This window comes from Falco biarmicus, chromosome 10 (genome assembly GCF_023638135.1).
Source record: "Falco biarmicus isolate bFalBia1 chromosome 10, bFalBia1.pri, whole genome shotgun sequence".
Lineage (NCBI taxonomy): Eukaryota > Metazoa > Chordata > Aves > Falconiformes > Falconidae > Falco > Falco biarmicus.
The window spans coordinates 20,441,703-20,469,113 of NC_079297.1; the positions used below are offsets into that span (position 1 = coordinate 20,441,703).

General features: G+C 41.7%; 1 protein-coding gene across 5 annotated transcripts; it reads right to left on the reverse strand.

Moving 5' to 3' along the window:
- Positions 1 to 546: 546 nt before the first annotated feature.
- Positions 547 to 26,151, reverse strand: CTTN (cortactin). 5 transcript variants are annotated; one of them, XM_056354297.1, is made up of 17 exons: positions 26,000 to 26,151; positions 22,782 to 22,865; positions 22,288 to 22,361; positions 20,783 to 20,912; positions 17,389 to 17,499; positions 16,625 to 16,679; positions 16,016 to 16,126; positions 15,126 to 15,236; positions 14,413 to 14,523; positions 13,067 to 13,177; positions 11,300 to 11,355; positions 10,125 to 10,194; positions 9,451 to 9,599; positions 4,142 to 4,231; positions 3,859 to 4,048; positions 2,893 to 2,964; positions 547 to 2,325 (listed from the first exon to the last, which is right to left on the reverse strand). In XM_056354297.1, the coding sequence occupies exons 2-17, from the start codon at positions 22,863 to 22,865 to the stop codon at positions 2,189 to 2,191; spliced, it is 1,662 nt and encodes a 553-aa protein (XP_056210272.1). In that variant the 5' UTR covers positions 26,000 to 26,151; the 3' UTR covers positions 547 to 2,188. The 5 variants fall into 5 exon arrangements, with proteins under 5 accessions (XP_056210272.1, XP_056210275.1, XP_056210274.1 ...); XM_056354300.1 differs by lacking the exon at positions 15,126 to 15,236; XM_056354299.1 differs by lacking the exon at positions 13,067 to 13,177 and having other exon boundaries at positions 26,000 to 26,150.
- Positions 26,152 to 27,411: the final 1,260 nt, after the last annotated feature.

The window sequence follows — 27,411 nt, forward strand, 5'->3', positions numbered from 1 at the left end:
CACCTGACCTAAGGACTTGTTGTGAACTAGAGCAAAACAGCTTTAAAGCGATGGAAAATTTTATGTGACCACAACTGATGGCTGTGCTTTCAAGAGCACTCAGTGTCCTGCAGCCATCGGTATTCCCAAATGCCAGGAGCAACTCTTCTCACCTAATCCACAGCTCCCCGGTATTTTTAGCAGAAGTAACAGGCACATACAATAAAAGACAAAACAGCTCCTGATGCAAAGATATTTTAAACAAAAAATTTAAAATTATCTCTCCTTTAAGTTCAACTGAAGTCTAATTTTGATCTAAAATTTCCACATGGGAGTAGGAGTAAAAGACAAAGCAAATGAGTTTCGGAGGAAGGGAATTACTTGGAAGGCAGCAGCAGCCTCAAGGAACGCAGGCACCCTTCCCGCCAGCAGCAGGCATCATGCAGCAGCTCTCTGGAGGAAGCATGGTTTGCTGTATGCAAGCTGGTCCCGGACAAGCTGGAGACAAGATGAACTATCCAAAACAGACTGACAAAGCAATTTAAAAATACAAAACTATTCCATGCAAATGGTTCAAAAAGTTTATTGAATATTTAATTTACAAAAAAATCATATCCCTATGAGGTGTCTATGCAAAATTGGATAAAATAAACTGCATATAAAACCCAACCCTAGTAATGCAAATACAACACAGAAATGAGGCCATGGAAAGGAAAAAAAAAAAAATATAATCATGACACACATGTGACATTCATTAAGGATTGTCCCAACCATCCAAGAATTGGTTCAACATGATGCCTTCTTCCTAGATACGTTATACATTTTACCGTTTTATCCAGGTCTTCTATAGTCCATTGATTCAAATCTACGGTTTATAAAAATCTTTTGCATTCTTTCTTAGCTACTACACCGGTTCTGCCATTCCCATTGTGATCAGAAGGTGGAAACAGACAGTACGTACATTGAACATGTGCACTATTAGACGCAACTTGCTTATCTTTGGTAGGGACCCTACATCTGCAGTGACTTCAGCTTTCTAGAACAACAAGAATTTCAGGTTTAGTTTTGGCAAACAACAGGTTTAATTTTGTTGTTTAGTAGAACATTACTGGCAGTTTCTGTTGAACATACAAAAAGCATAGTTGTCTCTTGTATGGTTTTAAAACTGAGATCATTTATATGGATTTTAAATCTAATTACTTATATTAACATTCCTTGACTCAAATATGGTTACATAAAATGTCATTACCGCACAGCAGGCCACTCCTATGAACAAAGGATGTATTGCACAGAGAATGCAACTGCAATTCCATCCCGCCTTTGCTCTTCCATTTAAAGCCATGAGACTTATCCTGCAGGTAGTTACACGGATTTGGATGCCAGTTTCCCTTTGAACAAGTAGGAATCTTGTTGAGTGACTCAACACTCTTATAGTAACTTTTCCAAGTTCTCCTGGGAAAAAGGAGGGTGAAACAAACAAAAAAACCTAAAGAAATTTGGAACAGTCAGTGCTGGAGTGTTTGCAGCCCTCCCCTGGGATTACATGAACAGGAAAAAAAATATTTTAAAAAAAAATATATATATCAATGAAAGAGCCAAGGAACTTCGCTTTATAAGAGAAGGAAAAAGTAACCAGACTGTTTCCTTCATAACATTAATATTCTACAAATATTGGACAGTATCTGATTAACTGCCATTAGCTGCAACTTTCAAGCATTCTCTTTGCTTTGCCAAGCTCTATCTGGAAAAGGAAAGAAAAAATTACGCACCGCCCCAGCCCCCCCCCTCCCGCTTAGTGGAAATGCAAGCAACCTGCATAGCCGTGATTTTCTTAGCTGAAAACATTTAGTGGAAGACTAACTAGACTTAAACACTAAGTAAATCTGCTCACTTATGAGTAAAACATGCAATATTACAACAGACAGCTAATTGTCCTTGAAAAGGCTTTTTATGACAATTGCTAATTTGGCAGAGAAGAAATGTTTCCAAATGCATGAAAATCATCTTAAGAGCCTTAGTGAAGAACACAGTAGTTACAATATATTAGCGATTTCTGTGGCATAAACATTTTAAAAAGCATCAGCAAAGTATTAAATATAAAAGCAATATGTATATACCCCTCCATCCTCAGAAAAGCATCATGATTTGTAGTGTATTAAGTCAGATTTATTGACTGGGGAATTAAGGCATAACCAGTAGACAATAGTCTTTATTGTCTCAGCTCCACGTAATTTGCGGGGAACAACCCATATCGGCCTTTGCAGACACCCCTCCACCAGCCGTCATCGATCATTTCTATGTTTGTGATGATGTCATCTGGGTCAAAGGAAATCTCGTCATCACCCGCTGCAGAGAGAGTTGAAGAGGCTCACTCAGTGTTCACCCGGGAGCAGTGCGCTACAACCGACCTACCAACCCACCATCGCTACCGATAACACAGACACCATCAGCCTCCTCTTTCCCAACAGGGCGTTTGAAACAGCACAGGGCAGCGGCAGCCTGTAAGGTAGACGCTTTCTCATTCTCCGGAGTGAGAGGTAGATTCTTACCTGCTGCACTTCAGGTGTGTTTCTAACTTACTGCTACCTGACACACTGAGAACCGCTTTCTTGAGCTCTCCTCAGAATTAACCAGTCACGACTTTAAACAACAATGTATACCAAGAGTTTAACAAAAGTGTTAACACTTAGGTAAAAAGGATTTTGAAAACTCCCACCATTTCCAGGAGCAGCGGCTAATAGTTTCAAAAGTGTCTCAATGCTACTGCTAAATCACCAAACTCCTAACTCTTCATATCTTCATTTCAGATATTGCTGCAAGACACTACAAGATGAAAGGCAAAGAAAAAATCCAAACTTATCTAGGCAGAACCGAGTTCTCAAAGACAAGGTTAAAAACAAGAGCTTTGCTTACCAGCTTGATAATCATAAAGGGCTATGGCTGTAATTCCAAGTTCATTTTCATATTCATCATAAGCGTTTTCTTCTAAAGAGAGAGAGAGAAGAAAAATTAAAAGCAGGAGCCACACTACCTGTCACCCCGAGTTCTTTTCTGTGGTGGTACTCCTTTAATTCCACTGCTAACCCACACAGGAAACAAAAAACCTTTGCAGTTTTTAAGCCGTGCTGATGTTCCTTCTGAAATGAGTTTTTTTCCTAAATCATACACAATTAAAACCCGAAAGGAAGTGCTCACAAGTAGGCATTTAATACCATGTAAAATAAAAACAACTGGCCTTATAACGCTTCAGTAAAATGTGACAGAACAACTGAACCCAGGATCACTGTGTAAGAGACTATTCAATACAAGTTAAGCGTGCACGCTGGGGGCGAGAAAGGGGCCTTATAAAATTCCCAGGTTTCTGTACCAGAGCAAGTAGGTTCACTCGTCACACCTCGCTTAGGAACCAGAAGAGGTGAGAAAACAGAGGAATTCTGAAGAACCTTATTCTTGCAGTTTCTTTAGTTTCAGTCATCCTTACTCCACTTTCAAAGTCCAAGAATTGCTGACAGTTTGTCGCTTGGCAGGCCAGCACTGGCCCAACACACGTTTAATCTCCGTCTCTGTGCCTCATTCTCAAGTTGAGCTGCATTACGTAGGGTGGAAATGGCTACCCCAGAGCTCTTTTTGAACTGATACCCTAGAGAACACTGTAATTATTCCAACATCATCTCACAAAGGTTAAGCAATTTCAGCCTTGCTCTAGCCATATCTTAATTTCCTAATTAAGGTTTGTTGGTGGAGAATCTAAAAAGTCTCATCAGGCTAAGACTGTAGAAAACCAGGACAGCGTGCTACCAGCACAACCACTCATTAAGTAGTTGCATAAAGCAATAATCTTCGTCTTAGAGGGTTTCAGATCAGAAACAAAAACCCTACCTGCTTGGTAATGGTCACCTGCCCCTGCCACTTCATAGACAGTCTCTGGCTCATACTCTGCCTCTCGCTGACTCACTGCTTCCTGGTAGTCTGACTCTGCAGCTTTGTAACTGGACTCCGGCTCGCATTCAGCTGAATATGTTGCGTTGGAATTCTTGCAGGCAGGCTCTGCTTCATAGGAAACTGCATCCTGCAGAAATACAGGTGAAGTTTGTCAGGGTTTTGTGAAAAGGTTCCTATACCTGGGGTCAGTAACTAGGTACCAAAAGTGATTCTAACAAACCTCATAGACTGGGCTTGAGGGTGCCTTCTGTTCAGCTGGCTGTGCGGTAGGAGATGGCGGTGGAGTTTGTTTTTTGGATTTAGCTTGCTCCTAAATTGAAGAGAAAGAAAAACTTCAGTGCAGTTTAACCACGGATGTCATGACACTGAACAAGAAACAACCCTCCACTAAGAAAGACAGACAGCATATTCTGCAATAAACTGATGCGAGCGGGGAGCAGAAGGCAGCTGGGCTGGACTGGCTGGATCGTTAGATCTGCCTGAAGGTTTAGACTAGCTGTCCGGTAAAGCCTCAGAAATACAGCAGAGCAGAAGAGAAAAAAGCAAAGAAACAAAAAACGCACAGTATGTATGCATGCATGTGTTTAAAAACAGAGTACCCTATGTTCTTTGGCATGTTTCCATAGGGGCTGCAGGGTTTCTGTGTTCAGTATATTCATTCTGTTCATTGGCTGGCTGGGCCTCATGTCCTGTTTTAGCGTAAGTTTATAGAACCTGAAGCCCGCATGTTCTAATTATATAACTGATACATTATCTTTGATGAGAAATGATCCTGCAGGCTCTTGCAGGTCTGCAAAACACCTGCCAAGGCAAAAGACTGAGTAGCTTAGAAAAAACTAGGTCTTACAGACTGACAATGAGGGATTCAAATATTCAAAAGAGTTATACATGGTAGAAATAAAAGCAGTCCTGCTATTGTGTTTGCGACACAGAGAACATGGGTCTGAATCAAGTGTTCTGGCACTCAGGCACTTCACACTGTGCCATCCCACCTGTGAATCAGAAGGCAAATCCACAATCATCATTAGGAAGCCAGGATACCATAGTGCAAGAAATGCTTGCATGACTTAAAAAAAGACTGCCAGCTATTTCATTTTGCCTGTCTTTACCACAGGGGATAAGAAAACCGTGGACCTAGGTCCAAACTTCCTTCTTTATTGTAAAAAAGAGAAGAGAATACGTATTATGGGAGACTGTGCACTCCATCCATCAAACTAACTCCACAAAGGATTCTCAGAAGAAATTGTACTCCAGAGATGAAGTGATAGGACTCTGCTACAAAAAAAAAAAAAATCTTCCTTTGTTTGTCACAGCTCAGAAAAAATACACCTAACAGCAAGTGAAGCATGTCTAGAGAACAGAGCCAGCTTTGAAGACAATTCAAAGCTTAGTGCTGTCCTTTCTGGAAAAAAATCCGGTTTGATGCAAACAGTCCTCCCCCACTTTTAACTCCTGTGCTACAGATAAAAAAGCAGCACCAAAGCATTTATTAGAAGTCAAATCAATGTCAGGGGACAAATTAAGTAGTATCAATCCATTAACATCATCAAAGATGGCAACAGTTCGAACACTTTGGCCTAGGCAGTGGGTCTCTGCAAAACAAACGACAGTTGAGGACAGGCACAGCATAACTGCCGTAAAACATTCAAATTGCATGGTACCCCCTCAGGGTGGGGTTCTTCCACACTGCAATGCTCCATGTGAAAGAGCATCCTGCCTTGTTCTCTAAGGCAGCAGAGGCCAGCTAAATCACGAGGCACCCATCAGTTCAAACCAGCAGTCAAAGAAGAAAGAGCTGCCTGAACACCATTTGACTATGTGACATATGTGAAAAGCAAAACAGAAGAGGATTACCAGTAAACAGGGCTCTTGAAGGACTGCAATCCATATGCACATTGCCATTGTGGGAGTACATATGCCCACATCTTAAAGTGAGAGAACTTTCCCTCTGTGCAAGGAAGTTGACTTAAAAAATAAAGTTCACTTAAGTCAAAGTCCATCCTCACCCTTCACAGTATCTGTGGATGGTGTGGCTGACATCCCTCCCCTTTCCATGCTCAGCTTGTGAGCGTGGGGCAGTGCAGCCAGTGCCATTTCAGTTCCCCCTTAACCTCATCCTCCCTCCCTCAGTGTCTGCAGAATCACGCAACTAACCATGGAGATGCTCAGTCTGGAAGAACATTAATCATCTGGTTATGGTGAAATTCAAGTATCAGCTTTGGAAAAAAACTTCAAATGTGTCCAGGCAACAGAATCTTTGATGAAGCACAAGAAAAATCAAGCATAACTGCTTGAATTTAACCCACACTTAAAGTAAAAATAACAGTAACAAAAGAAATTTCTGAGACAGAAAGGGGTGGGGACTAAGACATAACAGTGCAATGACTCACGAGAACCTGTGTTACTACGTTTAAATCCTTCTGGAGAACTGTTTCCTCAGCAGAAGGAAACCTCAATGAAAAGCTGAAATGGGTTACAAAAGCCTAAATTCACCACCCTCCATCCACAGATCTTACTTATGAGTATACGATTACCCAAAAGGAATGGCAAGAGAGCTAATGGAGAAGCTGAACTTCTTCCCCGACTCAGCCCAGACTACAAACCCGTGCAACAGAAGGGAGTACTAAGCAGAAAGCCTGACTACTCTGGCAAGATACATATGATCAATCATCTCCTCCTCACTGCTTAAAAGAAATGGCTCCGACTGGGTTGGAATAGGAGTAGCCTAACGCAGAGCCACTCAGCATCTGGAGCATTGTTTCAATGGAGGATTGTTTCAAGATGACGTGAGCGAGAAAGACAAACTGTTACACAGGTCACACCGAGAGAACTGAGGGGGTCACTGAAAGGTAAAGGCCAGTACCAGAAGTCACAGGCCACACGGGGACGGAGCCAGCAGGGTGATTAGAAGGGTGACTGACAGAGTGGCACCCTGGAGCAGGCTCGCTGACCTCACCAAACAGAAAACACTGAATTCTCAACTTCAGCTCTTTATCTCTTCCCCTCCCAGCTTTATGAGAGTGGCAGGTGCTGTGTTAAAGGTGTAACATGTTTTTCTCCAGGACAGTGAAGAAACCCAAATAGCAGCTGGGGGTAGGTATTAAAAGCCCACAGGGATGAAAGGCAGCATTAGAAGAAATCACTGATACACAAAGATGAACTCCCGTTCATCTTGTGATACATGTGTGCAGTGAGCATAAGCTCACACTCTACATCTTGAAGTTGCAAGGGAAAAAAGTGATAAGGTGAAAGAAAAAAAGAACAATAACAAAAAAGCACCAGCCACTTTAGATGGAGAGACTAGATTTATCCTATAAAGCTAGCATTTCCCAGATTTCAAACACAACTCAAAAGGAAGTTACCAGTTTTCAGGAGTCAAACAACACAAAAGATACATGAGCCATGCAATTTCAGCACAGCAGAACTACAGAGCTATCTCAGAAGCAGCGCTGGCCTGCACACCTCTGAACAGCGGAGCAGAGAAGCCAAGCCACGGAACTGGGAGGGGAACTGATCTGAGCTAATTAGATGTTCCGTTTGTAAGGGTTAATTTTCCACTTGCGTGTGACTGTACAGATGCTTTGCTGGCATAAGGAACAAGGTGGCTGTTACCACCCCTGCTCATTTAGGCTGGCTTAGTTAATGTGAAGTAACGTGCAGTTTCACTGCAGCACATTTTTCTTAGTTTAGGAAGGTCGGAGCTAGGTTACCATGAGCTTACCACGCACTTTGTTTTTCATACTTGTAAAACAAATTATTTATATCAAGTCTAAATTTGTGATGAATTAGACCATACTGATGGAATGGGATGAACACCACACTGACGTCCTGTAGCAGCATCCTGCTAAGGGGAAGTATCGACCACATCTGAGAAATCAGCCACTGGGTCTGCCCCATTCTTGTTAGGCAAAGGACTGAACAGATCTGAGAAACCATCTGAGAGTCTTTCCTGGATTCCAGATGTCTCACAGAGAACAGCGAGACAAGTTCATGTGCAAGATTTATTAGTGGGGTCTGCAGCTGACGGCATACATCGGCTCTAACAATGAAAGATACTTTTGGTGGAAAATAAAAACAAAAGAGGAGAAAGAGAGAGAGAGAAGGAGGAAATAGAAAAACTCCTGCATAGCCAGCCAAGAACAGTGACGAGGGTCCCAGACAAGCATTCTCCTCTGGGAGGGTCTTTTCAGCATAGCACGTGGCAATGATGAAGATGATGAGATCATTTTTCCTGTGCATCTCCGAGTACTGCGTGCTTTTCATCAGAACCTGCTCATCTCCCTATTGGTTATTCCTGCTTGGGACATTATCAGCACCAGTTGGAGCATGCTATTTCAGTATCAGTGTTGCATTCCAGCTGGCTGGTAAGTCTCAGTCCACATGTCTGGCTAAATAGCACTTATTTAGATTTAAAAGACTATTTCTTTTTGTGTCCTATGCTTATGTCTTCTCTAGTATAAACTAATACCTGTAAAACAAGAAGTGAAGGAGGAGGGGAAAAGAGGGTCTGCTCTTACACCAGCACCAACTGCTTCCTACTCCCTGCCATAGTATCAGAGTTTACAAGTATGAGGCCATGAAATCAGAGTAATAGCATGAGACCACATGAGACACTGCCACAGAGGCTCTCGACAAACACTGCCACAGCAGCTTGCATGAAAGGTTACACAGCTGCAGACAGCAGCCCTCAGGATTGGTGATGATAAGGCAGCTCAGGCATCTTGTGGACAAAGCAAGGAACAAGACACGAAGGACAAGTTACTATTAATGTACGAGTCCTTCCATCTCAGCAGCAGAGTTCCACCAAATACGCAAATTCTGTAATGCACATAAGATGTAGTTTCTGACTAAGCATTTCCTGGAATTATTTTGCTGATGAGTAACATCAAGATCACTAAGTTTTTAACCATGCCAACGCTAAACTAATTTTCTTGATTTCCAGTCTAAGACTCATTTAACATTTGGAAGTTTACTTCCCCTAATCTCATGGGCGTGTACTATACCCATGGGTGATACCATCTCCATCTTCCACAATACCAATTCAAAAAAAAACCCCAGCATCACCAACTATCACCATGGTGTTAAACTTCTTGAACAAGTATTCACCTAGGGCCTCTCAGGGACTGCATGTCTCTCCCCTTATGAGCTCCTCAAAATATCCTCTGAATTCGCTATTGCCTAAGTGAATCCGGTATTACCAAAAGGCAGAAGTACAGCAGGAAAAGGTCAGGCTGCAAAGACTAGTGGTCAAGACCAGCATACATATTTTGAGATAGACTAAATTAAAAAATTACATACTAGCACAAATGTTAACCTGTCACCCTATCTGATGTACACATGGTGCATGCTCATAGATGGCTGCAGTCGCAATCAGGTAAAGCACGGGTACATACAGAAACACACATAAAGAGCTTTAAAGCCTAGCTGGAAAGAAGGAAAGCATCTCTTCTTAAAAGATTCTCTTTTCTCCCAGCATTGCGTTGAAACACACTAGACACGCTGTTCAAATGTGATTTGAATCTCACTGACCTCCAGTTTCCTTCGAGCTTCCTCCTGTTCTTGTTTCTCCCTGGCCATTCTTTGCGCTCTCTCAGCTTCTGCCTTCCTTCGGTCTTCCTGCTCTTTTTCCTTGGCTAGGTTTTCAAAATTAGCTCGGATGCTGCTTGTTTTATTAGCAACTGTAACATTTGAAAAAAAGTCAAAAGTGGTTAAGGTTCTGTATAAAGGTAGCATGGAATTAGTTTTCGGTACAAATTTCTGCTAGGATTGAACATTTTCTGCTTTTCTGCTGCCTGCACTCACAGACCATTCAGGAAAGTCCTTCCACCCTTCTTTCTCCCTCTCCCCTTCCAAGCCCAAACCTCTTGTGCACCTGCTCTTACATAAAAAACACTGCAACACCTTCTCCCTCCTCTCCTTCACTGTACAGTCTCTACCACTCTGCTCTGCTACTCAGTCTATTCTCTACTCTGATGCTTTTTATTCTTCCTCCATCAACTCTGATGACCCTCAAGAAAAAAACCACAACCCACAAAAAAAAACAACAAACAAAAACAACCTCTAAAAGGAGGAAGGAGAGAGTAGTGGAGGTTGCTAGAGACCTGCAAATACAGCAGTTCCCCTCCAGAGAAACCATATGCAGTAATATCCTGGGCTTTGAACATTACAACCTCCAAAGAAAGGATTTGGGGCCAATGCCTTACCAGCTTCTATTGGCTTGGTCTTCTGATAAGTTGATGCTGGTTTCTCAATATCTTCAAAAGTTGCTGCATTCTATCAGTAAGGAGAAGAGAGTGCATTTAAAAAACAAAAATCAATGAAGACATTCAGACAGCTTCAATCCGTGACATTTCACTGTGATACTGCCCCTATGGCTTTTTTCAGAACACTAAAAACAAAATCAGGAAGAATCAAAACTTGACAAATGGAACAATCCTTTCTGTAAGTCAAACTACATAGGAATTCATCTTTAGGAGCAAGTTTAAACACATTAAAATCCTATTTATTAAAAAAAAAAAAAGTAGTCTATGAACAGACTACCCATCCATACTAAAAATGAGGCAATGTCCTAAATATTTATTGTGTAGCTGTTGCGGTTCTAAGTCACATTGTGCAAGATTTCTACCAAGGTAAAAGAATCCATTTCCCTTAAAGAAGCAGATACTGCTAAGACAGAGGTATTTTGAGAACAATATTCAAAATACAAGTGTTTTTTTAAATGAATGGTCTTGAGTCCTGAAGCCACAAGTGAAAAGATCCTATGGACTTTCATACTCTGCTACTTTCTCATTTTTAAATGTCCTACATGAAGATAAGAATAAATTTGTTCTGTAAATACATCTTAGTGAAGACTTTTTCATCTTCTAGTTTTTTAAATTCAAAAATGGACAGGTAGGAAGGGGATATCAGTTGCCCTGTCTTTCACTGTTACAGAATACTAAACCAATTTCCTCTAAAGAGCAGATTGCTGATAATGAAAGTGGACGAAGTTGCTAGATATCAGTCACCTATTTCAAGCAGTCCACTAAAAGGATATCCTCAAGATATAAAGCATTAGCTAGTTGTTAGAAGACATGTAATTGTGGAATTAAAGGATTTTCTCATTCTTTTGTACAAATTTTGCTATTCTTTCATTCCACGCTTCAGTTTTCCCTATTTAATATGCATGCATACACACACTACGCACACACACACACACATATGAACTGGCATCAGCTCCATGTGTATAAACTTACTTTTTAAAGATTTGCAAGAGCACAGAACTCTGCTGTTAAACTGGAGAAGTATCCAGAAATGAAGAGCCGAACACTACAGATCTAACCAGACTATTTGGTATCCCTACAGACTATTTAAGTCATAGCTCTTTTACGCAACTTACCTTATCCATCCGATCCTTCTGTACACCGTACTTCCCACCAAATCCTTTTGAATAATCTAAAAGCACGATAAAAAGGTTAGAGTGGGGAGTTTGTTGTCCCTCCCATTTTTTTCTGCCAAACGCAAACAGCCATTTCAAATGCAAAGAGCCATTTCAGCTGCATGCAGAGATACAGTGACAGCCGCCAAAGAAAATGCAACTTGTTTTTTGATGCAGAAAGGATACATAACTGCAAGAGCCTTCAGGTACACCAGCAGATGACAGATTGTGGGCAACATGCATTCTTTGAGTAAACATTAAGCTGAGGATTGATAAGGTAACAAGCAAGGAATAAGGGATAAGCCCTTCTAATGCATCACTTCTGTAACACAGCCTTTCACAGCACCAATTCTTAGCCCTCTGCAGTAATTGTATAACCTAAGCCATTTTGCTTTGCTCCAAAGAGCGATATCCAGTCTTCGGTGACCACAGAGGTGTTTTTTTTCTCTTTAACTTGGTAAATTATATGAATGGCAGGAAAACATAACAAATTTCTCATTCCAGTGGATTTGGTCGTGATAGCCAACTGCTGAACACTAAAGTCATTGGAGACAACTCCTGCTCTACACATGGAAAGGGGCAATTCCGCAAGACAGCATGAACCTGCAACAACTCACGACCACAGAAATGGGGTGGCCGTGCTATTCCATACCACCCCAGAGCTGCACACTCTTTCTCGCACCTGATGCTGACTCCAGCACTTGTTATATCCAAAATCAGTTTAACTCACTAGTGGCATTAACAATAAAAACAAACAAACAAACCCAAACAAGAGTGGCTTTCTGCTCTTTCTAGTGAGTTGCACTGAGAGAAACATCTGACAAGCACCAGAGCCAGCGCAACAGAAGCAGCAAGAGTGTGTGGCTGGAAAAACACCTTTCTGGTGGCAGTGAGCTGTAGGAACATGCCCTTAGACTCTATAGATGGAGAGCCCTCCCTGTACGTCCCTGGAATACAATTACTCCTCCTCTCAGCCCCAAAACCACTTGGGTCCCCTAGCCAGCTATTTTAGTGCTCGTACTTGGGCTCAGCTAAGGCACATGAATTTGTGTCACTGTAGCACAGAAAAATATTGACTATCAGAATGAACAACCTCATTTTCTTCAGCTTTGTATGTATTTTCAGCCAGAATAAATGTACTACACTTACATTTTCCTGATCCAGACTTCTCACTTTAAGATAACGGAAAACCAGGAATTCATGGTTTGTACCCCAACTATTTCACAATGAATAAAGAGAGCATTATAACAGTATTTGCTCACCCAAGAACCAAAAACATTCCCTAGTTCTTGTTTTAAAGACTACAGTAATTTTAAAATGATCATGCCATAACCTGTTGCTTGTTAATGGTTACATGCACAGTCCTTATCTGAGTTTTTTTCCACCAATTTATCCAGTCAAAAATTCACATTTAGACTCTAAAACTGTTAAGCATGTCATTAACATCATACTAATAATAGTGTTATTAGTATCATATTGTATGTATAGCTATTACCTAAATGCATAATGATGTAGAGCTGTTAATGAAACATTGGATATCTGTTTCCTGAATACAGGCTTGCTTTATGTAACATTTTAAGAATAAAATGGAAGAACATTGCTAGATCATGTAGGAATAGAAGCGCAAGAAAGTGCCTGCACATTACTAGCATCGTCTACTTGGACAACTATTTAAGACTGTGTGAGAAGTGGCTGCACTGTTAAGAAAGTAACAAGTGAAAACGGTGCCTTGTTGAGATTCATGCTTGGCTAGTTTCTCCTTGTAATCAAACCCCACAGCAGATGGGTCCTGCCTTTCTGTCTGTACACCAAATTTCCCTCCGAAACCACTCTTATAGTCTGAAAAAGCCACATGTAATAAATTAAAATGAAGGGAGGAAAATAAAGTTTAGTCAGAGACACTAAAAATAATTTTTGCAGTATCTTCAATTACCAATAATTTTGGATGGTGAAAAAAAAAATTCTCCACACACTTTTGCAAGAGTAAATCAAAAGTTGCCACTTGAGATTAGGAAGAGGTCAACATGATTTATCAGACATAAGAACACCATTCTGAAGTCACAGAAAAAAGCACTTTTCAACATTTTTCATACATACTGCATAATGCACTTGCATTTGATCAACATGATGAACACAAACACACAGTATGTTCACCAAAACAACAGACAAAAGGATACAACAGAATAAAATGAGCTTCCTTCATCAGCATGGTTAACATTTGTACACTAGATATCTGACTTCTAAAGTGGTGTTAAGATAGGGTCCACAGAGACTATCCTCCAGGTATTCCTACACAGTGTTGTTTGAAAGGAGTATTACTGCTGCCGCACAGCTTGAGGAAAAAAGGCTGTCAGCTAAGAGCTACAACCATTCCCTACCGCTGCCTTAGAACAGCCATTCTAATACATGGTATTAAAATGAAGGCACAAAAAACCAAAGGGCTTCAGGTAATCCTCTCTCAACAGATCTTCTGTAGCATCCAACAGAACAATATTCTAAGGACCACTTTTAATTTCTTTAATTAAAAAAAAAAAAAGGAAAATAATTTAATTTCTTTAATTTAAAAGAGTGGTAACAGTCAGAGGGCTGGGAAGCAATCGTTATTTTGCAACTTTTCTGCTGGGTACCAGTATTTCATAGGAACAGGTGCCTCAGACAATGCAAAAGGACATCATAGATACCAGATTTCCCCTGCATGAAGACAGGGGTATACATAACAGAAACCACAAAAGGAAGATTATTTGTGGAAAGTACAAAGAAATTGCTAATTTGTGGCTTGTGCAACTCAACTGAAAAAAGGAAGAAAAAAATCATCCAGGCTGCAGACTCATGAAGCTTCTCCAGTGAGACCTTATCATTACGTCTCAACCTTCAAGGACTCGGGATTGGATGTGTTAAACCTGCTCTGCAGATACCAGTATAACCAGTACCATTCAAACACAGAAAAAGGAGACTCATGGCAGCTACTGTAAGGCATGGCTAAAGATACCAGGGAAGGAGGGTTCACACAGCGAAAAGAAAAGTCAAAACAAGGGAGGGCAGAAAGAACAGCAAAGAATTGTGAACTGATATACCTTTCTGGGATTCGTGCAGCTGCACTTTCTCCTGGTGATCCCAGCCAAGCGCACATTTGTCTTGTCTGTCTGTCTGCACACCAAACTTGCCTCCAAACCCCTTTACATAATCTGTATGCATGAAGTTTCAGAAAACATTATTGCAGTCCACGACTGTAAATGGTACTTGATAAAAAAGCAGTAACATGTTATGGCATAAGCTGCCCTGTCATTACTGATATGATCTTTCATGCTTTTTAACCCGATACACTACCTCAACAGAGGGGAGGGACACCCAGTCAGTAACTCTAGGATCACAATGCAAGGAAGCACCACAAATCCAGTGAAGGTTACAGCATACAGACTCAGTAATATTCAAAAATCTGAAGAATCTGATGCACTTTCCACCTAAAGCCATATAACATATATATATATGCATAATGTAGATGTATAAATAATGAAGGACTTGATACTGTCTCTGAATACCACAGAGATCTGTGCAGTTGCACGTTTATTTCAGTAACATCCATAGAGACACAAGGTCCCTTGGAAACTGGATTGTGAGACTCAGGGACAATTTACAATACCTTCCTTTTTACTTAAGGGAAACAAATATCTGCATACAAAAAGAACAAACACACATTTACCACACACAAAAAAATAAAATTAAAAAAATCCCAGGTTTAAAAGGCTGATTGATTTGAACTAGTATTTTTAAATAAGATAATAAAAACCTTTCTGTGATTCATGTTTTTCCGTTTTGCCTTGATATTCAAAGCCAACAGCACTTTTGTCCACTTTGTCCTTGTCAACACCATATTTACCACCAAAGCCCTTGGAATAATCTAGAGATAAGAGTGAAGAATTTTGTTTATAAGTGTTCAATAACAAAATATTACCTTGAAAAATGGTGACAATCAGACCTGCAAGATTCTCTCAGGATGGAAAACAAAACAGCATCACATGTAGTTCAACTGCTGGTGAGATCAGCAATCGTGCTACTTGACTTCTTGATAAAATTCTTAGGACACTTTGAGCAAAGTGAATTTCAAAAACCGTGTCAGCAACAGCCTGGATGCTTTTAAGGAAACACCCCCTTCTCCTCTTTAGCATTTCTAGAGTGTAAACATTTCTTTGAGATAAACAGAAAGCAGATGGCAAAAATGTCAAAAATTTTCAATAAAATGGTTGATTTTTTATCAGATATGCCTGCAAACCTGTTTAGCAACACAATATTAACTCTAAACACCACTAACTCTGACAAATGTTTTAACCTACAAACAGTTGATTCTTTTAGAAACACTTCTCTGTTGTGCTTAACAGTGCTTACAGTCTCAGTATTTTAACCCACAGCTTTGCAAAAGAAGTTGTAAAAAACCTCCAGACAAACCTATGTGCCCTGCTTCCAAAGAAGTGGCAGTTGGATCATCACTTGAAACCAGTCAGAACCTATGTTTTAGGTTTTTTTCAAAAGTCAAAGTTTTCAGCAACATGAATTGTATTGTGTTAACTTTCAGCAGGTAAGGAGTGCAACGGCTGTAAAAAATCAGTATTTTACAACACTGCCTACCATGAATGCCTACTACATCACAGTACGAACTCACCAACGTGTGCATCTACTCACCCTTCTGTGACTCGTGTTTCTCAGTTTTACCCTGGTAATCAAACCCCACTGCACTCTTGTCCACTCTGTCAGCCTGTACTCCGTATTTTCCACCAAAACCACTTGAGTAGTCTGCATTGAGAGGAAAGAACAATAAAAATGAAATGAAAAAGCTTTTAATGGAAACATTCTATCTTAGCAATTGAGGGGAAAAAATTATTCCATAACTGAAAAATTAGCACACAAAATTAAGTTTAATTTTAAAAACAGAAAACAAGATGGACAACAGTCCTATAGTTTACGATGGTTCCTCTTAACTCTACTCCCCATTTCCAACAGGGTACAATGTAGCAGCGAACAACTCCCAGTCTTTCTAAAATGTCCTCAAACCTCACTTCTAAAAATAGAAAATTAACACTCATGATGACACACTATTTCCTTCTCTTAAAACACCATCAACTCATGAAATTGCTTTGAAATTCAGTTTTTCACCTTCTCTTCCACCCAAACCCCTCAACATGTCTGGCAGCCTCACTAAACGAGGTCTTTTACAAAGAGTAAAAGAATAGAGATCTATTTTATCATTTATAAAAACATATATGTACAGAGGCGACCACCTCACCACTTTACCTTTTTGGGAGGCATGCTTCTCAGTTTTTCCCTGGTATTCAAATCCAACAGCTGACTGGAAGAGAAATAAAATTGCATGTGTGACAAAGAGTTAGATGCTAGTAGAAAAAACACATGCACTTCAGCAGATAAACAGCACGGGAAGTTCCCATGTCTTTTCATACTGCTCTGACCTTCTTGATTGGGAGCATAAGTACCTACTTAACTTATAGGCCATATTCATTTACATGATAATTTAGTACATGTATTCATGGCAAGGGTTTTTGTCATCCTTTGCCAAAGCAAATTGTACTGGCAACAATCTCTAATCTTGCCAGGTTCAGCAATTCAGTACAACAGGAATTCAGCACAACAGGAATTCAGCATTTCCATGCAGTAGCTGTTACAGCCTTGGAACAGGACACCAATTATCCTGCCCAGCAGCTCATGTTGCAATACATGGCAAACCATCCCCAGATCACTCCTGTAGCATTCACACCGATTTTATGCTCGCTGAAGAACACAGCCTGGCTAAAAGGCATATTTTAACATCTTTCTTAGTTTTCTTTTCAACTCACCTCAATTCCCATAAGGTGTTTTTTTTCTATTTTCTTTTAAACAGTAATTTATCTCCATAACAGTCAGCATTAGTTTACTGCTGAACTTCAAATACAACAGGAAGACCAGACCCCACCAGCACTTTAAGGTACTGGAATTTTTCAGCTGTATGTACAAAACGAGAAACCTTACTGTGAGTAGCTGCAGTATGAGATGAAATGGCTTACCTGGTCAACTCTATCGGTTTGTACTCCAAACTTGCCACCAAACCCTTTCACTGAATCCACTTGGGAGCAATGTTTAGAAAGCTTGGATTGATATTCATGGCCAACAGCTGACTAAAAGAAATTGGAAAGTTCAGAAACAGCCAGCAGTTCTATACAGTTCTGTAAGTAAGAGAAAACACTGCACCAAGTAACTTGAGGATAAGCTTCATTACAAATATGCATCGCTGCCACTCATCCTATCGAAACTAACTGCCCTGAAAATTGCTACTCACTTGAGAAGTCTTTACAAGACCGTCACCATGCTACCAATACAGCCCAGGCAAGGGAAGTGCCAAGAAAGAGTCTGACAGCAGTGACTGTATGATTTGTTGGGGTTTTTTTAATGCTCTGCATTTTTACTTCAAAAGCATAGGAACAAAAGCGAGAAAGATACAGTCTTAATGGTGTTCATGTGGAATTTAAAGCAAGGATTAGTTCCAGATAAAATACACAGCCTTGTATCTAGGCATACAGCTACGGATCTGTTTTAGCTGACATTACACTGCAATCAAACACAACTACGGCTAGGTTCTTCCATTGACTTTCTTTTAGGGAGGCACCCTGATCTTCTGCACAAACCAAAATTAGGGACCTTCTCTTTATACTTTCTTCTCACTTGCAAAACGGCATCGCAACATGAAGCAACACATCCACATCAAGAGAGTGCCCCATGCCAAAGGTATCCCAACCCTGCAGTCTCCCATTTGAGCCTGGCCCTGGAACTGAAGCTGAACAGAGCAAAGTCGGGGCAGTTACATCACACGGTGCCTGGCTTCAGGTAAGACACAAGGCTATGTAATTACACACCTGAAAGTACATCCAGAGCGTCTGCTAGTGTTGCAGTAATCTAGTGCTAGGACACCCTTCTAGATTCTGGAATCAATGCTACAGCCTAGCACCTTGAGGGCTGCTACATAAAGTAAAAGTAGCTTTTTCTTGTCCAGTGGCAAAACTGAGCGCTGGCCAGAGCAACCTGCAACTTTAATCTAACATCTGAGTCTGGTGCTGAAATGCATACTACCCCTGTCAGAGGCAGAAAGAGAAGCCCCTACAACCTGCGCACACAGCCATGTCCAGACTGAGGGGCTGCACCCTGTGACAGGCACCTCTCCGGACACACCACCACCCCCTGTCCTGCACAGCACCACCGGTTCCAGCGCCAGACCGCAGGGGCAGGCAGCACCTGCGGCCGCAGCAGAGTGCCCTCCAAGCAGCTGCCCCTAGCTCTGACCTTTGAGGAACAAGAGGCTGCTTATCTCGTACCAGTATCAGACAGCTGGACCAAGGTGAATTAATTTGAGGACACAAGGTGTCTAGAAATGGTAAATAACTCGCCTTTTACAGTATTTGCTTTTTTTCACGCAGGTGCTGGAGCGAACGTTCCCAGCACACAGGAAAGGAAAACATAACTGCATAGAATGGCTGAAGTAATTGCCAGATAACAGAATAAGGACATCAATAACAGGACATTACCTTAATTTATAAGCAGTATAAAAGCTCCTTTCTTTTCCTGACTGAAAGAGTCATACTCTTGTTCATTTTGCAGGTGTTCTGTAGTAGAGTAACTGTTAAAGGTCACAGAAAAGGATCCCACCTCCTTCTTCTTCCTGTTACCCATTACATTTTATGGAAGATGTGAAGCTCTGAAAATTCTAGGGTTTATGTGGTTTTACATGATCTCTCTTTTGTTACACCAATTGAGGTAGGCAAGGTTTAAGCATGTTCTTTTCTTTATGTGGTACCAGAACTTTCTGCATTTCATCAAAAACCAAGCATTACAACATAATCCTTTTTAGAAAAGACTTAGGAAAAGATTTTTCTTGAAAATCTGTATTTCAGAGTAAACTGCCCTCATAATTCCTCATCACAATACACTGCTACATTGTAAATGAGTTACGGAGGTCTGGCATATAGAATACTATAACTGCACATTTTAAGTCAGCATGAAGGTCTTGTCCTAAATGCAGCAAAAAAAACGTACCATGACAACACGCCAGTACCACTCATTTACTGCAGGTGAGTCACACCTTAATACCAGCACACCTGCACAGAGCCACACATAACTGTGAAGGAAAGATCTCAATGGTAAGGTTCTGGAACAACAGTTAAAAGGAAGAAAGCTTTTTGAAAAAAATAAATAGAGAATGTCTCCAGCATCACGCCCATCATGCCTTTCTTGATGATTAATTCTGGCCTACAGGAAACAGTACTCACTTTTCTTTCTTTTTTCCCATGGACACAGGTGAGGGATAAACTACTGTCACTACAGAGCTACAGAGCTGCAGAACAGGCCTAATGGTTTAATCTGCTCAGCAATTCCTTTCCCAGACTCAAAGGTTAGGTTAGCCTGTTTCAAAGGCCCATTGAGAATTATACAGCTATTTACTCTGGAAAACGGGAATCCAGCAAAAATTTAAGGCTGCAAAATTACTAAAACCCCAGAAAGTAAATAAAGTAAGAAAATAAAATCATTCTTTTTCTGGAAACAGTTTGGCTCATTTTAACAAAAGTACATGAAAGAAACTAGAAGTTGATATGCCTATCTAATTATCACATGGCTAATGGAATTCCCTTAAGAATTATCATTTGTTTTGTTAATAGGGTGTAACAAACAGCCATCAAGTCCTTATGTAAAACATTACCATCTGACCGAAATACAGTAATTTTTTTAATACTTGGATTATTTGTCACTGTTCACAGTTTACCACTGTTTAAGAGAGCTGCCCTCTACTTTAAAAGAAGCAGCACATCTTTTCCTTCATTCTTTCTTCATTCTCTACATGCAGAGAAAAGCTGGCACAGCGTCAAAATAAAAAAAATACTGGATTTATTCATGTATGAAGTACCTTGTTAATTTAGAAAAATACATTTAGGAACTTGAATCTTAACTCCAGGGGAATCTACCCAGGACACAAGCATGCAGACTTGCTCTAAAGACAGAGCAAGCATCAAACAAAACCATGTGAGGCCGCTGCACATCCCACAACTTCTCATCACTTACAGATTCCTAATGTGCCACCTGAAATACTTGTTCCTGATATTTCAAGTGCTTTAGTTCAGTTCTTTCTGCAAAAGCATCTTGATTTAACTGGGTAACAGAGCACGATGGCCTGACAGATTTGGGTAGTAGTGTCAAGTGGCACAAGTGCCTTTGTTAGAGCCATTTAAATGAGTCACTGCTGTATATAACTTATTTCATGAGCTGAGTTTCTATGTCTCTGAACCTAGCAAGGTTGGAACGACTTTGCACCTTCAACAAGCTTAACTCACATATATAGTTGTGCAGGCCACAGGCAAGGCAAGGCAAGGCAAGCCAAGCCGTATAATATCATCCCAGGGAAGCACTCATACTTACTTTATCCATGCGATCTTGTTCAACACCGAACTTCCCTCCATAGCCATGGGAAGCTTTTGGTCCTGTTTCAAGCTCCTTCTCTTTGAGGTTCTGGTGTTCTTGGAATACATTCTCTCTCAGCTGATGAATACTTTAAAGACAGATAATTAAGCAGCAAGTTTTACTAACAAAGTTTCAGAAGATAACTTCAAAAAGATGCAAAATAAGATGATGATAAAAATAGCATCTTAATTAAAAGTTGGACTACTTGTATTTTTCAAGCCCTTCCCATTTTTTCCGTGCACAAAGCACTTAATCATATTCCATGAAACAGAATTTATTTCACTGCAAAATACTGACTAGAAAAAAAAAAAGAAACCACTTGTTTTAAGACTAACATGCTAACATGGAAGGGTATTATTTGAACAATCAATTACCTAAAATGTGTATGTGCCTGAAACATATCTTCTTATGTCCTAATTTAAGTTCTTTCCAATGCTTTTTATTCAGATGGCAACTCTTCAGAATAGGGATCATCTCTTATCACACAGTCCCTATGCTAACGGGACTCTTAATTCCAACTGAGCATTCTGGACACAACCGTAATGCAAAATAAGGATGCGAGGAGCCATGTACCTGCTCTTCCCCAAGTGTCCCTTGTAACATGCAGGAATTGAACTTACAGTAATGCAGGCTACATACAAGAAGGATACACCGAGATGGTAATTTGTACCTTAAAACACTTCCCACCTGAGTTTAAAGCCTCCTCAGGAGTAATTCAGCCAGTAGGCGTCCCCACTGCACACCACATAGGGCAGAAAAAAATTGATCCCTGAAGTAAGCCACATAGCTCAGTCTCTCTCTGTTTGCAACACCGATGACATTTATTCTTAGCTTTACACCACCAGGGCTGACGCCCCAGAAGTACACAAGTAAAAGCAAAAAGAACAGCACAATGACAGATTTCCTAAAAACACATTAAAGTTAAGTCTTAAGACACTTTTCATAAGAACTACAAGATTCAGAAGATGGATTGTTTCTGTCTTACATAGCCCTCCATGATGCATTCATTTGCGTCTGTGCCAGAGGACTCAATTTGTTACTTTTTCACAATTTTTACAAGTTCGGTAGCAGTTTTCTAAACAAAGCCTAAGAACTGAGGGACCAAATGTATCCTTAAAGTACCAAACTGGAGCTGCTCAGATCACCCAACAGAAACTTCTCCCCTGGCACTATTTGCTCTTGCACCAAAACTGAACAAAGAAACTTTCCAGACACAAAGAGGTAGTAAAAATAACATTTCCAGTTACAAAGACAGATTTAAGAGTCCCTATGCCGTATTTCTGATCTTAATTTCAGATCCGAAGATACTGACATATTTGAAAGACCAGCCACCCAGCAAATAATCAATCTTCTTCAGAGACTCTCATTTTAATTATGAAGATACAAGTAACCGAGAACATGAGTTGATTAAAAGTCGCCTGGGATTATGACTATTAATAAATTTAAAAAGAGAGCTGCTTTACTTGATATGCTCTTGATGGCCAGATCCTTTCACAGTTTTAGCCCCCCAGCGCTGTTCTTTCTCACTCACGTCATTCTGCGAAGGACACACATAAAAAGAGTTAAAAACCTGAAGACATTACTAGTTACCCACGCTTTAGAGTTCACAGCAAAAGCCTTCAGACGTCTGCAAGATCAGAAGAGTTAGAAAAGCAGCTACTACCACCTTCACTTCTCTTCTGCTGTGAGCCCTGTGCTTTGTCTCCTGCTGAAATGCACAGAGCACACACTCAGCCCCAAAAGGCTGCTGCTTCTTGATGCAGACCTATTCTGTACAGGCTTCCCTGAGGTACCCAGCCAAGACAAGAAGTTTTATTAATCACTCGCAGGCACAAAATGTGAATTTTCCCTCTTTTCAGGAATATACTCCTATCGGTTTATTTTGCTGAAGAACTGAAGAACTACTCTTAAACATGTTACGCACCTCTGCTGAATCAGTAAAATTCAAAAGCCATACCACAAAATCAGGATCTGTCTCCCAGTCATCAGCTCCATCATCCTGACTGACAGAAACGGTGTGGCCTGCAGTAGCCTTCCACATCTGCAACACCATCAGAAGAAAAAGTCACATTCCAGTCACGCATCAACTCATTTTATATTACATATAAGCTGATAGAGATGCAATCCAAAATTCCCAATAAAGTATGTTATTTAACCACATAAACAGAAGCTATATTTAGAGTGAAAGTGATTTCACTGCTCTCAGGCTGTCTTCTCAAGCTGGTTTGAAAACCCCTTTTAGTTTTCCTGTTTGCGCTGCAAAAAGGTTAGGAGCAATCGCTGACGTGATTTCAAAGAAAACAAGGAAGTTTTTCCTTGCTCAAATTAACATGTCTTCTTCACACACTGCACTGAAAGCCTTCTCTTCAAACAGGTCTCCAAACCAACATCCACCTCCAAAGACGCCTGCTAATTCTAGATCCTGTGCGTATATTTAAGGCGTAGGAATAAGTGTTTTTTCCCCCAGCCATTAGTAATGATGAACATGATATTGTTCATTAGGCAGTATAACCTACGTTATACCTACACAACCTCCTGTGTTGTGTAACAAGTTTCAGTATTATGAAAGAAATCCAAACAGCTGTATGAATTTGCATGCAATCCAGGCGTCCAGCTGCCTGCAGTAAGAGAGTAAACGAGTCACGGTGTTTCTCAGACAATTACTTGTGAAACACCTAACTCGGCACACCTTGATGGACTTTCATGGCAAAAAGAGGATGAGTGCTGGAGTACTGACAGCAGGAAGCAAAACTCATAAAAAGCAAGCAATAACATCTAGAAACAATATTCAATGCTTTCAAGAGGCTCATGATTTTGGGCATCTCACTTTCTGGAAACCTTATACCCTGTAGAGTATCAAGTTGGATGCTTTTAATTAACACTTTTGCACGTGACTAGCGAGCAGAATACCTGACCAGCGTGGTGTTAGTGGCTGTATTTTATACACTTTGTTCTAGGTAAATCAAAACAAATAAATTCTAAACAGCAAAACCAAAACCACAAAATGCTTTCTGTTCTCACGGTTTTTTCAAGCACAAGAGTCAGAGGAAGTACTTCCTTTTTTCATTGTGATTCCACTAGAACTCAGTTCTTCAACATACCATCATTCCGTCTGCTTATTTTATCCTTCTAGTTAAGAACTTATTATAAGGATGATTATCATGGACTATTTCAAGCATAACTCACCATGTGGAATGAAAACTCCCTTTTAAACACATAACTAATAATTCACAGGTAAAGTGCACAGAGAAAAAAAAAAAAAAATCACTGCTTGCTCTACAGCCTGACAGAATGGGCTGATAAGCCAGTTTTATGGAGCATTTCAGAAATTTCAGGACTAGTAACAAGAATGAGAGCAACTGAAAAACAGACAGTCCAACACTGAGGTAACAAAAGAGTAGCCTAGAAGGAGGGTGTAACAGCAGAGCAGACTACTCCTGACGTGAGTAGCACGTTTCCCTTTTGCTTCTTCAAGACTCTCCAAATTTGTATGGCAACAATTAAGGAGCTAGCATTTATTGTATTACTTAGTATCCAAAAATTTGTGAGACTACGTGGCTATAATACAAACCTTTAAAACACTGGTATTTTATCATTCTCCTCAGAATATCCTGTCTAAAGCCTTCTCTCACGCAATCATGTCTCAGGTTGTCCTACTCTTTAGGTTGCCATCTAGCCTTTACTAAAATCAATCTCTCACACACACAAAAAAAAAGCACCAGGACTGAACCAGCTCAATACTCAACAGCAAAATTCAAGTCCAAGTTCTACCTTTGTAACCAAACACAAACGTATGGCTGCTCCTAAGAAGGACAGCTCGTATCCCTCCCTCCATGCTCCACCACGCCGTATGCTTTGGAAATCATTTAGAAACAGAATTCAGGTGACAAGAGCTGAAGTGCAGGTACACATGCGTATGGTTACTCATTTCATGCAAAACACAACTGGTTTTCCTCAAGTACTTGCATTGACATGTTTCATTTTGCTTTGTGGATTCAGCTGTGAAAGCTAGATCCTCATGTCTAGATTTCTTTGCTTCTTCCTCAAACCCTCACAACAATAATGAATTAAAGGATTTCACACTCACACCCTTATAAAATCCACTACATTTCTTCCTAAATTATGCACGTCGCCGCCAACATTTTTCCACACTTCAACCCTTCGTTCTATAAAGTGAATTACAAGAGGGAGCAAAGCAGCCTAGTAACAAGGGAACTCGGGCAAGACCTCCAATGTGGTGGGGAGCTAGCAGGAATAGGCCTGATTGCCACAGCTGCTTGGCATTCTAGCATCTCTTCCAAAGCAGAACGTGGAAAAACACCATCTATTTATGAGTCACTGACTCACATGGTCGAATTTCTGAAGGAAAAAAGAAAACGCTATGGTTCAAATGCAAACCCAGGCTAAATATATGCTTTGAATTTATCCGGCCAGCTCTGCTCCTCACTGCTGTTATGACTAATCCGCAGTCACACCATCCTCCCATCCTCCCCAGCACCTTCAGCGGCACCCCGGGAACTCCCCTCTTCCCCAGGGCCCTCGGACGAACTCCTGGAGGGAACAAAGGGCGATGCCAACGCTTGGATGCCCAAAGGCAGCACCGCAGGCGCAGAGAAACGGGCAGCGGCTCCAGGCCTCCACCGAGGCTCGGGCGGGGGGGGGGGGCGGGAACGGACACGGGGCGCTCGCCCCGGCCTGGCCGCCTGCTGGCGCCCCGCGGGCCCGCACCGCGGCGGGAAGAGCCAGGGAGCCCCCTCTCCTCTCTGAGGGAGCGATGGCTACCTCAGCCCCGGCCCTCGCCCCCTTTTCCCCTCATCGCCTTCCTCCCACCCCCCCAGGCTCGCTACAGCAGGCGCTATTTCTTCTTGCAAGTTACCAGCTCTGGGGCCTTTACACTCAGCTTTATAGCCTATAGAAAAGAACTAAAAAATAAGACGGGGAGCCACGTAGCCCTGGCTCGGCCTTCCAGCAACAGAGCCACCGGCCGCCCCGCCGGCCGCCTCAGGGCGTCCCGCGGGCCCGGCGAGAAGGGCGCCCCCTCAGCGAGACGCCGCGTCCCCCCACCCACCTGGGCCGCCACAGCCCCCCCGGCCCGGCCCAACAAAGCGGCCCGGCCACCCCCGCCGCCCCGCGCCCCAGCCGGGGGACAGCCCCGCGGGCACCCGCCGCGCTTACACTGGCGCCCGTCGCCGCCTCCCGCGGCCGCCGCTGCCCTGGCTCCCGCCGCTGCTTCCCGGGCCGGCGGCGCCTGCTGCAATTTCCGCTTCTCCCGAGCTCCCACTTCCTCTTCCCGCCCGGCGGGGCGGCCCCAGGTGGGAGCGGGACCCGCCCCAGGATCCGCGCTGCTCCGCCGCACCACACCGGGCACAGCGCGGAAGGAATTGCTGAGTTCTTATTTTTTGACTCCAGATGAGGCTGCTCCGTCCCCTCTTCCCCAAAACCGCTGGCGCGGGAGGCGGCCAGGCAGCACCACTCCAAAAACACACCGGCCGGGCCGGTTTGAATATATTAAAAAAACCCAAACAACCAAACAAAAAAAAATCCCGAAAAACCACACAACACAAAAAACTTACTACTCACTTTTGCACCATCACAGTTTGGAAATTGCGACTACGCGGTCCTGTGGGGGTTGCCAGCTCTAGCCCTGGGCAAAGGGTCGGCATGTGCCTGCTCGCGGGGGTCTGAGCTGCCGCTCCCGAAGGCAAACGCAGGTTGAACGGGCAGCAGGCAAGCAGCCACCTCCCGCAGCCTGGGGCTGGGGGTGGAGGGCTTGAGGAGGGCAAACAGACTCCCAGGAGGGGCAGTTCTAGCGAAAAACATTACAGATAAATACACAAAGTCAAACTGTAACAGAAGGTAGAGAGGAAAAAAAAATCCAGGTGAACAGTTTCATCAGGTGTGTAGGGAAGAAGGAAACCTCATTCCCAGCCTCCATCACCTAAAGCCTAAATTATTATTTAATTAAACATAGGATAATTTACCCTATAAACGGAATAGAGCATATTTTAAAAATTGGGCTGAAGTTATTCTTAAAAATAGAAAGGAGAAAGCAGGCTCAGAGAATCTCGATCGTTTTGGCATTACCTCTGGCTCTGCCACTTCTTCCATTTACAGTGAGGAACATACACATTTATAGATCAACTTCTCATATATCCATTGCTCTATGCCATATAAAACCAGAAGGTGCGGCTACCTGGATTAGACTACAGTTGCCTTTTTTTCTTTTTTTCCAACATTACTATTAACAAAAAATGAAATTAAAACAAGTGAGAATAACTGGAGTTTAAGGAGTGTACCAAAACTACAACCTTGAAAATAGAGTTATCAAGAAGTGAAGAGACTTTCCTTTTAAAGGCAAAATAACTCTTCGGTTTCAACAAAAATATTGCCCGTCATGCATAAGATTGTCAATTTTTACTTACTTGAAAACTAGTTTTGCTGCCCCTCCCTCCCAATTCTTAGTCTACCCGATACAGAGCATAAATTCCGCTTTGAACTATTTCACATGTTCCCTGCTCCGAGTTTTGGCATGAAAAAAACCCGCCGCAAAAGCAAACTCTTTTTTAATTCTACATCGCTCTGAAAGG

Bases quoted from the DNA above. Each gene is read 5' to 3' on its own strand.
- CTTN (XM_056354296.1), bottom strand. From the start codon at position 22,877: ATGGTGTTGCAGATGTGGAAGGCTACTGCAGGCCACACCGTTTCTGTC. The intron at 15,237-16,015 runs GTGAGTAGATGC...TCTTATCTCTAG, and splicing joins GAAACACGAGTCACAGAAGG to ATTATTCCAAGGGCTTTGGT. The intron at 10,195-11,299 runs GTAAGTTGCGTA...CCTTACTGATAG, and splicing joins AGAAGGATCGGATGGATAAG to AATGCAGCAACTTTTGAAGA.